Source organism: Salvelinus alpinus, chromosome 4 (assembly GCF_045679555.1).
Source record: "Salvelinus alpinus chromosome 4, SLU_Salpinus.1, whole genome shotgun sequence".
In the NCBI taxonomy this organism is placed as follows: Eukaryota; Metazoa; Chordata; class Actinopteri; order Salmoniformes; family Salmonidae; genus Salvelinus; species Salvelinus alpinus.
The window spans coordinates 21,002,433-21,015,991 of NC_092089.1; the positions used below are offsets into that span (position 1 = coordinate 21,002,433).

The following is a 13,559-nucleotide window of genomic DNA, read 5'->3' on the forward strand; positions in this document are numbered from 1 at the left end:
CATCAGTCAGTCACCTCCAACCTGGGAGCTGCAGGGAGCTGCTGCCTGCAGTTCATGACTCCATCAGTCAGTCACCCCCAACCTGGGAGCTGCAGGGAGCTGCTGCCTGCAGTTCATGACTCCATCAGTCAGTCATCTCCAACCTGGGAGCTGCAGGGAGCTGCTGCCTGCAGTTCATGACTCCATCAGTCAGTCACCTCCAACCTGGGAGCTGCAGGGTGCTGCTGCCTGCAGTTCATGACTCCATCAGTCAGTCACCTCCAACCTGGGAGCTGCAGGGAGCTGCTGCCTGCAGTTCATGACTCCATCAGTCAGTCACCTCCAACCTGGGAGCTGCAGGGTGCTGCTGCCTGCAGTTCATGACTCCATCAGTCAGTCACCTCCAACCTGGGAGCTGCTGCCTGCAGTTCATGACTCCATCAGTCAGTCACCTCCAACCTGGGAGCTGCAGGGTGCTGCTGCCTGCAGTTCATGACTCCATCAGTCAGTCACCCCCAACCTGGAAGCTGCTGCCTGCAGTGCATGACTCCATCAGTCAGTCACCTCCAACCTGGGAGCTGCAAGGTGTTGCTGCCTGCAGTTCATGACTCCATCAGTCAGTCACCCCCAACCTGGGTGCTGCTGCCTGCAGTTCATGACTCCATCAGTCAGTCACCTCCAACCTGGGTGCTGCAGGGTGCTGCTGCCTGCAGTTCATGACTCCATCAGTCAGTCACCTCCAACCTGGGAGCTGCAGGGGGCTGCTGCCTGCAGGTCATGACTCCATCAGTCAGTCACCTCCAACCTGGGAGCTGCTGCCTGCAGTTCATGACTCCATCAGTCAGTCACCTCCAACCTGGGAGCTGCTGCCTGCAGTTCATGACTCCATCAGTCAGTCACCTCCAACCTGGGAGCTGCTGCCTGCAGTTCATGACTCCATCAGTCAGTCACCTCCAACCTGGGAGCTGCTGCCTGCAGTTCATGACTCCATCAGTCAGTCACCCCCAACCTGGGTGCTGCTGCCTGCAGTTCATGACTCCATCAGTCAGTCACCTCCAACCTGGGAGCTGCAGGGAGCTGCTGCCTGCAGTTCATGACTCCATCAGTCAGTCACCTCCAACCTGGGAGCTGCAGGGAGCTGCTGCCTGCAGTTCATGACTCCATCAGTCAGTCACCTCCAACCTGGGAGCTGCAGGGGGCTGCTGCCTGCAGTTCATGACTCCATCAGTCAGTCACCTCCAACCTGGGAGCTGCAGGGGGCTGCTGCCTGCAGTTCATGACTCCATCAGTCAGTCACCTCCAACCTGGGAGCTGCTGCCTGCAGTTCATGACTCCATCAGTCAGTCACCTCCAACCTGGGAGCTGCAGGGTGCTGCTGCCTGCAGTTCATGACTCCATCAGTCAGTCACCCCCAACCTGGGAGCTGCAGGGAGCTGCTGCCTGCAGTTCATGACTCCATCAGTCAGTCACCTCCAACCTGGGAGCTGCTGCCTGCAGTTCATGACTCCATCAGTCAGTCACCTCCAACCTGGGAGCTGCAGGGTGCTGCTGCCTGCAGTTCATGACTCCATCAGTCAGTCACCTCCAACCTGGGAGCTGCAGGGTGCTGCTGCCTGCAGTTCATGACTCCATCAGTCAGTCACCTCCAACCTGGGAGCTGCAGGGGGCTGCTGCCTGCAGGTCATGACTCCATCAGTCAGTCATATACCTTCAGGTGATAGATGTTTTCCTCTGCATCCAGATCAATGCACTGGGCCGACTTCTTAATGGCCATGACAGAGAGACCCACGTCAATACAGCCGTGTAGCTTCCCCTTCTCAACCTGAAAGACAGGAACATTAATAACCATGTCAATACAGCCGTGTAGCTTCCCCTTCTCAACCTGAAAGACAGAAACATTAATAACCATGTCAATACAGCCGTGTAGCTTCCCCTTCTCAACCTGAAAGACAGGAACATTAATAACCATGTAAATACAGCCGTGTAACTTCCCCTTCTCAACCTGAAAGACAGGAACATTAATAACCATGTAAATACAGCCGTGTAACTTCCCCTTCTCAACCTGAAAGACAGGAACATTAATAACCACGTCAATACAGCCGTGTAGCTTCCCCTTCTCAACCTGAAAGACAGGAACATTAATAACCACGTCAATACAGCCGTGTAGCTTCCCCTTCTCAACCTGAAAGACAGGAACATTATTAACCATGTCAATACAGCCGTGTAACTTCCCCTTCTCAACCTGAAAGACAGGAACATTATTAACCATGTCAATACAGCCGTGTAACTTCCCCTTCTCAACCTGAAAGACAGGAACATTATTAACCATGTCAATACAGCCGTGTAACTTCCCCTTCTCAACCTGAAAGACAGGAACATTAATAACCATGTCAATACAGCCGTGTAACTTCCCCTTCTCAACCTGAAAGACAGGAACATTATTAACCACGTCAATACAGCCGTGTAACTTCCCCTTCTCAACCTGACAGACAGAAACATTAATAACCATGTCAATACAGCCGTGTAACTTCCCCTTCTCAACCTGACAGACAGAAACATTAATAACCATGTCAATACAGCCGTGTAACTTCCCCTTCTCAACCTGACAGACAGAAACATTAATAACCATGTCAATACAGCCGTGTAACTTCCCCTTCTCAACCTGAAAGACAGGAACATTAATAACCATGTAAATACAGCCGTGTAACTTCCCCTTCTCAATCTACTACCATCTAGAACTAGAACTACCATCCCGTGGGTTTTCAGCCCAACCCACTTCCTGGAGAACTACCATCCTGTGGGTTTTCAGCCCAACCCTCTTCCTGGAGAACTACCATCCTGTGGGTTTTCAGTCCAACCCTCTTCCTGGAGAACTACCATCCTGTGGGTTTTCAGCCCAACCCTCTTCCTGGAGAACTACCATCCTGTGGGTTTTCAGTCCAACCCTCTTCCTGGAGAACTACCATCCTGTGGGTTTTCAGTCCAACCCTCTTCCTGGAGAACTACCATCCTGTGGGTTTTCAGCCCAACCCTCTTCCTGGAGAACTACCATCCTGTGGGTTTTCAGTCCAACCCTCTTCCTGGAGAACTACCATCCTGTGGGTTTTCAGTCCAACCCTCTTCCTGGAGAACTACCATCCTGTGGGTTTTCAGTCCAACCCTCTTCCTGGAGAACTACCATCCTGTGGGTTTTCAGTCCAACCCTGATTTAACACACCTGATTCTACTAATTAGCTGCTCAACAAGACCTTAACTAGCTGAATCAGATATGCTAAATTAGGGTTGGACTAAAAACCTACAGGACAGTAGATCTCCAGCAAGAGGGTTGAGCAGCCCTGCCCTATATAGTGCACTACTTTTGACCAGGGCAGGGAATAGGGTGCTATTTGGGACACAGCTGGTGTCGTATGGTACACAGCACTGAAAGAATGCATGTCTCTGTACAGATACACTGGTTCAACATTGGGACATTATTATTCAGTATGGTCCTGGCTGGTCTTAACTCTTCCTGTACACGGACATTCAGGATGACTTTGACATGTGGGAACATTTGATTTATTGTAACTGCATTAAGCCTCCCACATGATGGCAGGTAGCCTAGCACTGCAGGTAGCCTGGCACTGCAGGTAGCCTAGCACTTCAGGTAGCCTAGCACTGCAGGTAGCTTAGCACTGCAGGTAGTCTAGCACTAGCACTACAGGTAGCCTGGCACTGCAGGTAGCCTAGCACTGCAGGTAGCCTAGCACTCCAGGTAGCCTAGCACTTCAGGTAGCCTAGCACTGCAGGTAGCCTAGCACTGCAGGTAGTCTAGCACTAGCACTGCAGGTAGCCTGGCATTGCAGGTAGCCTAGCACTAGCATTGCAGGTAGCCTGGCACTGCAGGTAGCCTAGCACTGCAGGTTGCCGGTAGCCTAGCACTGCAGGTAGCCTAGCACTTCAGGTAGCCTAGCACTTCAGGTAGCCTAGCACGGAAGGTAGCCTAGCACCGCAGGTAGCCTAGCACTAGCACTTCAGGTAGCCTAGCACGGAAGGTAGCCTAGCACCGCAGGTAGCCTAGCACTAGCACTTCAGGTAGCCTAGAACGGCAGGTAGCCTAGAAGTTAAGAAGATTGATGAATCTGCCGATGTGCCCTTGAGCAAGGCACTTAACCCTAATTTCTCCTGCTCATGTAAGTCTCTCTGTATAATAGGATCTGCTAAATAACTCAAATGTAAAACATGACCATGACCTGGTAACACCAGCAGTATTTCAGGACCTGACAACCCAGCCCCAGCAGTATCTCTGGACCTGACGACCCAGTCCCAGCAGTATATCAGGACCTGACAACCCAGTCCCAGCAGTATATCAGGACCTGACAACCCAGTCCCAGCAGTATATCAGGACCTGACAACCCAGTCCCAGCAGTATATCAGGACCTGACAACCCAGCCCCAGCAGTATATCAGGACCTGACAACCCAGCCCCAGCAGTATCTCTGGACCTGACGACCCAGTCCCAGCAGTATATCAGGACCTGACAACCCAGCCCCAGCAGTATTTCAGGACCTGACAACCCAGCCCCAGCAGTATTTCAGGACCTGACAACCCAGCCCCAGCAGTATTTCAGGACCTGACAACCCAGCCCCAGCAGTATTTCAGGACCTGACAACCCAGCCCCAGCAGTATATCAGGACCTGACAACCCAGCCCCAGCAGTATTTCAGGACCTGACAACCCAGCCCCAGCAGTATTTCAGGACCTGACAACCCAGCCCCAGCAGTATATCAGGACCTGACAACCCAGTCCCAGCAGTATTTCAGGACCTGACAACCCAGCCCCAGCAGTATTTCAGGACCTGACAACCCAGCCCCAGCAGTATATCAGGACCTGACAACCCAGTCCCAGCAGTATTTCAGGACCTGACAACCCAGCCCCAGCAGTATTTCAGGACCTCCCAGCCCCAGCAGTATATCAGGACCTGACAACCCAGCCTCAGCAGTATTTCAGGACCTGACAACCCAGCCCCAGCAGTATATCAGGACCTGACAACCCAGCCCCAGCAGTATCTCTGGACCTGACGACCCAGTCCCAGCAGTATATCAGGACCTGACAACCCAGCCCCAGCAGTATTTCAGGACCTCCCAGCCCCAGCAGTATATCAGGACCTGACAACCCAGCCCCAGCAGTATATCAGGACCTGACAACCCAGTCCCAGCAGTATTTCAGGACCTCCCAGCCCCAGCAGTATTTCAGGACCTGACAACCCAGCCTCAGCAGTATTTCAGGACCTGACAACCCAGCCCCAGCAGTATATCAGGACCTGACAACCCAGCCCCAGCAGTATTTCAGGACCTGACAACCCAGCCCCAGCAGTATTTCAGGACCTGACAACCCAGTCCCAGCAGTATATCAGGACCTGACGACCCAGCCCCAGCAGTATATCAGGACCTGACAACCCAGCCCCAGCAGTATTTCAGGACCTGACAACCCAGCCCCAGCAGTATTTCAGGACCTCCCAGCCCCAGCAGTATATCAGGACCTGACAACCCAGCCCCAACAGTATTTCAGGACCTGAGATCTTACCGTAACATCCTTTCTCACATACTCTAGTTTTCTTTCGTTTGTACTACAACATTACTGGTTGCCTCCACCCTTTTTTTAATGTGTTTACATTTTATTTATGTTCCTTTTTAAAAATCAATAAACAATTGGTCCCCCAAAAAACATGTATTTCAGATGCTGTAGGAGAGAAAGTCAGTCTGTTGTGCTTTCTGTGATAGCTGTGTGTGATTGATGAGTGTCCTAGCAGACAGAATGGGGACAGAGGGGCAGCAGCTCTTTGTACTCACGTCAGCACCACACTTGGCGTACTTCAGGATGCCCTTGTCCAAGTAGAAGTATCTCTGTAGAAGATAAGAGAAAACAAGAGATAGAGATTAAAAGATAGAGAGACAGAGATAGAGACAGAGATGGAGAGATTGAGAGAGAAAGGGAGAGAGACAGAAATAGAGAGATTGAGAGAGAAAGGGAGAGAGAGAGAGACAGAGATATTGAGAGAGAAAGGGAGAGAGAGAGAGACAGAGAGATTGAGAGAGAAAGGGAGAGAGAGAGAGAGACAGAGATAGAGATAGAGACAGAGATGGAGAGATTGAGAGAGAAAGGGAGAGAGATAGAGACAGAGATGGAGAGATTGAGAGAGAAAGGGAGAGAGAGAGAAGACAAGAGAGGGATGAGCAACACACACGTCATCCTCTGGGCAGTGGATGTAGTGCAAAAATGTAGTGCACTAGGAAAAAGGGTGTTTATTTGGGACGAACACTCTGTGTTTATGAAAACCGGCCTGGCGCCATGCACATCTCGTATGTCATTCAAATGGGACTGTTGATACGATAATGAAAACAGTTTCAGAAGCATTAAGTCCTTATGTCAGTGTATCAGTGTACATCTTGCTTAGATCAGTCCTTTCTGTACACATGTCCACTCTTAGAAAAAATAACTATCTAGAATCTACAGTAAAATTGTTATTTGGCTGTCCCCATAGGAGAACCTTTTGAATAACCCTTTTGGGTTCAGGAAGAACACTTTTGAGTTCCATGTAGAAGAACTCTTTCCACCGAGGTTTCTACATTGACCCCAAAATAGTTCTACCTGGAACCAAAAAGGGTTATCCTACAGGGACAGCTGAATAAACCTTTTGCAACCATTTTTTCCACTTATATCATCTGTATCCATCTGTACTGAGATCATCTGTATCCATATCTACTGAGATCATCTGTATCCATCTCTACTGAGATCATCTGTATCCATCTCTACCGAGGTTACCTGTTTCCATCTCTACTGGCATCTGTATCCATCTCTACTGAGATCATCTGTATCCATCTCTACTTAGATCATCTGTATCCATCTCTACTGAGGTCATCTGTATCTATTTCTACTGAGATCATTTGTATCCATCTCTACTGAGGTCATCTGTATCCATCTCTACTTAGATCATCTGTATCCATCTCTACTGAGGTCATCTGTATCCATCTGTACTGAGATCATCTGTATCCATCTGTACTGAGATCATCTGTATCCATCTCTACTGAGATCATCAGTATCCATCTCTACTGAGATCATCTGTATCCATCTCTACTGAGATCATCTGTATCCATCTCTACTGAGATCATCTGTATCCATCTCTACTCAGATAATCTGTATTAATCTCGACTGAGCATCTGTATCCATCTCTACTGAGATCATCTGTATCCATCTCTACCGAGGTCACCTGTTTCAATCTCTACTGTCATCTGTATCCATCTCTACTGTCATCTGTATCTATTTCTACTGAGATCATTTGTATCCATCTCTACTGAGGTCATCTGTATCCATCTCTACTGAGATCATCTGTATCCATCTCTACTGAGATCATCTGTATCCATCTCTACTGAGATCATCTGTATCCATCTCTAGTGAGATCATCTATATCCATCTCTACTTAGATAATCTGTATCCATCTCTACTGAGGTCATCTGTATCCATCTCTACTGAGGTCATCTGCATCCATCTGTACTGAGATCATCTGTATCCATCTCTACTGAGGTCATCTGTATCCATATCTACTGAGGTCATCTGTATCCATCTCATCTTAGATCATCTGTATCCATCTCTACTGAGATCATCTGTATCCATCTCTACTGAGATCATCTGTATCCATCTCTACCGAGGTCACCTGTTTCCATCTCTACTGTCATCTGTATCCATCTCTACTGTCATCTGTATCCATCTCTACTTAGATCATCTGTATCCATCTCTACTGAGGTCATCTGTATCTATTTCTACTGAGATCATTTGTATCCATCTCTACTGAGGTCATCTGTATCCATCTCTACTGAGATCATCTGTATCCATCTCTACTGAGATCATCTGTATCCATCTATACTGAGATCATCTGTATCCATCTCTAGTGAGATCATCTATATCCATCTCTACTTAGATAATCTGTATCCATCTCTACTGAGGTCATCTGTATCCATCTCTACTGAGGTCATCTGCATCCATCTGTACTGAGATCATCTGTATCCATCTCTACTGAGGTCATCTGTATCCATATCTACTGAGGTCATCTGTATCCATCTCATCTTAGATCATCTGTATCCATCTCTACTGAGGTCATCTGTATCCATCTCTACTGAGATCAGCTGTATCCATCTCTACTGAGGTCATCTGTATCCATCTCTACTGAGATCATCTGTATCCATCTCTACTGAGAGCATATGTATCATTCTCTACTGTCATCTGTATCCATCTCGAATTAGATCATCTGTATCCATCTCTACTGAGGTCATCTGTATCCATCTGTACTGAGATCATCTGTATCTATTTCTACTGAGGTCATCGGTATCCATCTCTACTGAGGTCATCTGTATCCATCTCTACTTAGATCATCTGTATCCATCTCTACTGAGGTCATCTGTATCCATCTGTACTGAGATCATCTGTATCCATCTCTACTGAGATCATCTGTATCCATCTCTAGTGAGATCATCTGTATCCATCTCTACTGAGATCATCTGTATCCATCTCTACTCAGATCATCTGTATCCATCTCTACTGAGATCATCTGTATCCATCTCTACTGAGATCATCTGTATCCATCTCTACTGAGATCATCTGTATCCATCTCTACTGAGGTCATCTGTATCCATCTCTACTGAGATCATCTGTATCCATCTCTACTTAGATAAGCTGTATCCATCTCTACTGAGGTCATCTGTATCCATCTCTACTGAGGTCATCTGCATCCATCTGTACTGAGATCATCTGTATCCATCTCTACTGAGGTCATCTGTATCCATCTCTACTGAGGTCATCTGTATCCATCTCATCTTAGATCATCTGTATCCATCTCTACTGAGATTATCTGTATCCATATCTACTGAGATCAGCTGTATCCATCTCTACCGAGGTCATCTGTATCCATCTCTACTGAGATCATCTGTATCCATCTCTGCTGAGATCATCTGTATCCATCTCGACTGAGAGCATATGTATCATTCTCTACTGTCATCTGTATCCATCTCGAATTAGATCATCTGTATCCATCTCTACTGAGATCATCTGTATCCATCACTACTGAGATCATTTGTATCCATCTCTACTGAGGTCATCTGTATCCATCTCTACTGAGATCATTTGTATCCATCTCTACAGAGATCACCTTATCCATCTCTATTGAGGTCTTCTGTATCCATCTCTACTGAGATCATCTGTATCCATCTCTACTGAGGTCATATGTATCCATCTCTACTAAGGTCATCTGTATCCATCTGTACTGAGATCATCTGTATCCATCTGTACTGAGATAATCTGTATCCATCTCTACTCAGATCATCTGTATTAATCTCTACTGAGGTCATTTGTATCCATCTCTACTGAGGTCATCTGTATCCATCTCAACTGAGGTCATCTGTATCCATCTCTACTTAGATCATCTGTATCCATCTCTACTGAGGTCATCTGTATCCATCTCTACTTAGATAATCTGTATCCATCTCTACTGAGGTCATCTGTATCCATCTCTACTGAGATCATCTGTATCCATCTCTACTGAGATCATCTGTATCCATCTCTACTGAGGTCATCTGTATCCATCTCTACTGAGATCATCTGTATCCATCTCTACTGAGATCATCTGTATCCATCTCTACTGAGATCATCTGTATCCATCTCTAGTGAGATCATCTATATCCATCTCTACTTAGATAATCTGTATCCATCTCTACTGAGGTCATCTGTATCCATCTCTACTGAGGTCATCTGCATCCATCTGTACTGAGATCATCTGTATCCATCTCTACTGAGGTCATCTGTATCCATATCTACTGAGGTCATCTGTATCCATCTCATCTTAGATCATCTGTATCCATCTCTACTGAGGTCATCTGTATCCATCTCTACTGAGATCAGCTGTATCCATCTCTACTGAGGTCATCTGTATCCATCTCTACTGAGATCATCTGTATCCATCTCTACTGAGAGCATATGTATCATTCTCTACTGTCATCTGTATCCATCTCGAATTAGATCATCTGTATCCATCTCTACTGAGGTCATCTGTATCCATCTGTACTGAGATCATCTGTATCTATTTCTACTGAGGTCATCGGTATCCATCTCTACTGAGGGCATCTGTATCCATCTCTACTTAGATCATCTGTATCCATCTCTACTGAGGTCATCTGTATCCATCTGTACTGAGATCATCTGTATCCATCTCTACTGAGATCATCTGTATCCATCTCTAGTGAGATCATCTGTATCCATCTCTACTGAGATCATCTGTATCCATCTCTACTCAGATCATCTGTATTAATCTCTACTGAGATCATCTGTATCCATCTCTACTGAGATCATCTGTATCCATCTCTACTGAGGTCATCTGTATCCATCTCTACTGAGATCATCTGTATCCATCTCTACTTAGATAAGCTGTATCCATCTCTACTGAGGTCATCTGTATCCATCTCTACTGAGGTCATCTGCATCCATCTGTACTGAGATCATCTGTATCCATCTCTACTGAGGTCATCTGTATCCATCTCTACTGAGGTCATCTGTATCCATCTCATCTTAGATCATCTGTATCCATCTCTACTGAGATTATCTGTATCCATATCTACTGAGATCAGCTGTATCCATCTCTACCGAGGTCATCTGTATCCATCTCTACTGAGATCATCTGTATCCATCTCTGCTGAGATCATCTGTATCCATCTCGACTGAGAGCATATGTATCATTCTCTACTGTCATCTGTATCCATCTCATCTTAGATCATCTGTATCCATCTCTACTGAGATCATCTGTATCCATCTCTACTGAGATCATCTGTATCCATCTCTACCGAGGTCACCTGTTTCCATCTCTACTGTCATCTGTATCCATCTCTACTGTCATCTGTATCCATCTCTACTTAGATCATCTGTATCCATCTCTACTGAGGTCATCTGTATCTATTTCTACTGAGATCATTTGTATCCATCTCTACTGAGGTCATCTGTATCCATCTCTACTGAGATCATCTGTATCCATCTCTACTGAGATCATCTGTATCCATCTCTACTGAGATCATCTGTATCCATCTCTAGTGAGATCATCTATATCCATCTCTACTTAGATAATCTGTATCCATCTCTACTGAGGTCATCTGTATCCATCTCTACTGAGGTCATCTGCATCCATCTGTACTGAGATCATCTGTATCCATCTCTACTGAGGTCATCTGTATCCATATCTACTGAGGTCATCTGTATCCATCTCAGCTTAGATCATCTGTATCCATCTCTACTGAGGTCATCTGTATCCATCTCTACTGAGATCAGCTGTATCCATCTCTACTGAGGTCATCTGTATCCATCTCTACTGAGATCATCTGTATCCATCTCTACTGAGAGCATATGTATCATTCTCTACTGTCATCTGTATCCATCTCGAATTAGATCATCTGTATCCATCTCTACTGAGGTCATCTGTATCCATCTGTACTGAGATCATCTGTATCTATTTCTACTGAGGTCATCGGTATCCATCTCTACTGAGGTCATCTGTATCCATCTCTACTTAGATCATCTGTATCCATCTCTACTGAGGTCATCTGTATCCATCTGTACTGAGATCATCTGTATCCATCTCTACTGAGATCATCTGTATCCATCTCTAGTGAGATCATCTGTATCCATCTCTACTGAGATCATCTGTATCCATCTCTACTCAGATCATCTGTATCCATCTCTACTGAGATCATCTGTATCCATCTCTACTGAGATCATCTGTATTCATCTCTACTGAGATCATCTGTATCCATCTCTACTGAGGTCATCTGTATCCATCTCTACTGAGATCATCTGTATCCATCTCTACTTAGATAAGCTGTATCCATCTCTACTGAGGTCATCTGTATCCATCTCTACTGAGGTCATCTGCATCCATCTGTACTGAGATCATCTGTATCCATCTCTACTGAGGTCATCTGTATCCATCTCTACTGAGGTCATCTGTATCCATCTCATCTTAGATCATCTGTATCCATCTCTACTGAGATTATCTGTATCCATATCTACTGAGATCAGCTGTATCCATCTCTACCGAGGTCATCTGTATCCATCTCTACTGAGATCATCTGTATCCATCTCTGCTGAGATCATCTGTATCCATCTCGACTGAGAGCATATGTATCATTCTCTACTGTCATCTGTATCCATCTCGAATTAGATCATCTGTATCCATCTCTACTGAGATCATCTGTATCCATCACTACTGAGATCATTTGTATCCATCTCTACTGAGGTCATCTGTATCCATCTCTACTGAGATCATTTGTATCCATCTCTACAGAGATCACCTTATCCATCTCTATTGAGGTCTTCTGTATCCATCTCTACTGAGATCATCTGTATCCATCTCTACTGAGGTCATATGTATCCATCTCTACTAAGGTCATCTGTATCCATCTGTACTGAGATCATCTGTATCCATCTCTACAGAGATCACCTTATCCATCTCTACTGATATCATCTGTATCCATCTCTACTGAGATCATCTGTATCCATCTGTACTGAGATCATCTGTATCCATCTGTACTGAGATAATCTGTATCCATCTCTACTCAGATCATCTGTATTAATCTCTACTGAGGTCATTTGTATCCATCTCTACTGAGGTCATCTGTATCCATCTCAACTGAGGTCATCTGTATCCATCTCTACTTAGATCATCTGTATCCATCTCTACTGAGGTCATCTGTATCCATCTCTACTTAGATAATCTGTATCCATCTCTACTGAGGTCATCTGTATCCATCTCTACTGAGATCATCTGTATCCATCTCTACTGAGATCATCTGTATCCATCTCTACTGAGGTCATCTGTATCCATCTCTACTGAGATCATCTGTATCCATCTCTACTGAGACCATCTGTATCCATCTCTACTGAGGTCATCTGTATCCATCTCTACTGAGGTCATCTGTATCCATCTCTACTGAGATCATCTGTATCCATCTCTACTGAGATCATCTGTATCCATCTCTACTGAGATCATCTGTATCCATCTCTAGTGAGATCATCTATATCCATCTCTACTTAGATAATCTGTATCCATCTCTACTTAGATCATCTGTATCCATCTCTACTGAGGTCATCTGCATCCATCTGTACTGAGATCATCTGTATCCATCTCTACTGAGGTCATCTGTATCCATATCTACTGAGGTCATCTGTATCCATCTCTACTGAGATCATCTGTATCCATCTCTACTGAGATCATCTGTATCCATCTCTACTGAGATCAGCTGTATCCATCTCTACTGAGGTCATCTGTATCCATCTCTACTGAGATCATCTGTATCCATCTCTACTGAGAGCATATGTATCATTCTCTACTGTCATCTGTATCCATCTCGAATTAGATCATCTGTATCCATCTCTACTGAGGTCATCTGTATCCATCTGTACTGAGATCATCTGTATCTATTTCTACTGAGGTCATCGGTATCCATCTCTACTGAGGGCATCTGTATCCATCTCTACTTAGATCATCTGTATCCATCTCTACTGAGGTCATCTG

General features: G+C 45.5%; 1 protein-coding gene across 2 annotated transcripts in view; it reads right to left on the bottom strand.

The window, feature by feature from the left end:
- Positions 1-13,559, bottom strand: part of osbpl3b (oxysterol binding protein-like 3b) — a 148,941-nt gene that overhangs the window by 42,628 nt on the left and 92,754 nt on the right. For both annotated transcript variants that reach the window (XM_071395968.1, XM_071395969.1), the window contains exons 4-5: positions 5,806-5,859; positions 1,688-1,801 (exon numbers count right to left, since the gene is read on the bottom strand). In XM_071395968.1, the coding sequence (XP_071252069.1) occupies positions 1,688-1,801; positions 5,806-5,859 (168 nt within the window). The remainder of the gene's footprint in view (positions 1-1,687; positions 1,802-5,805; positions 5,860-13,559) is intronic.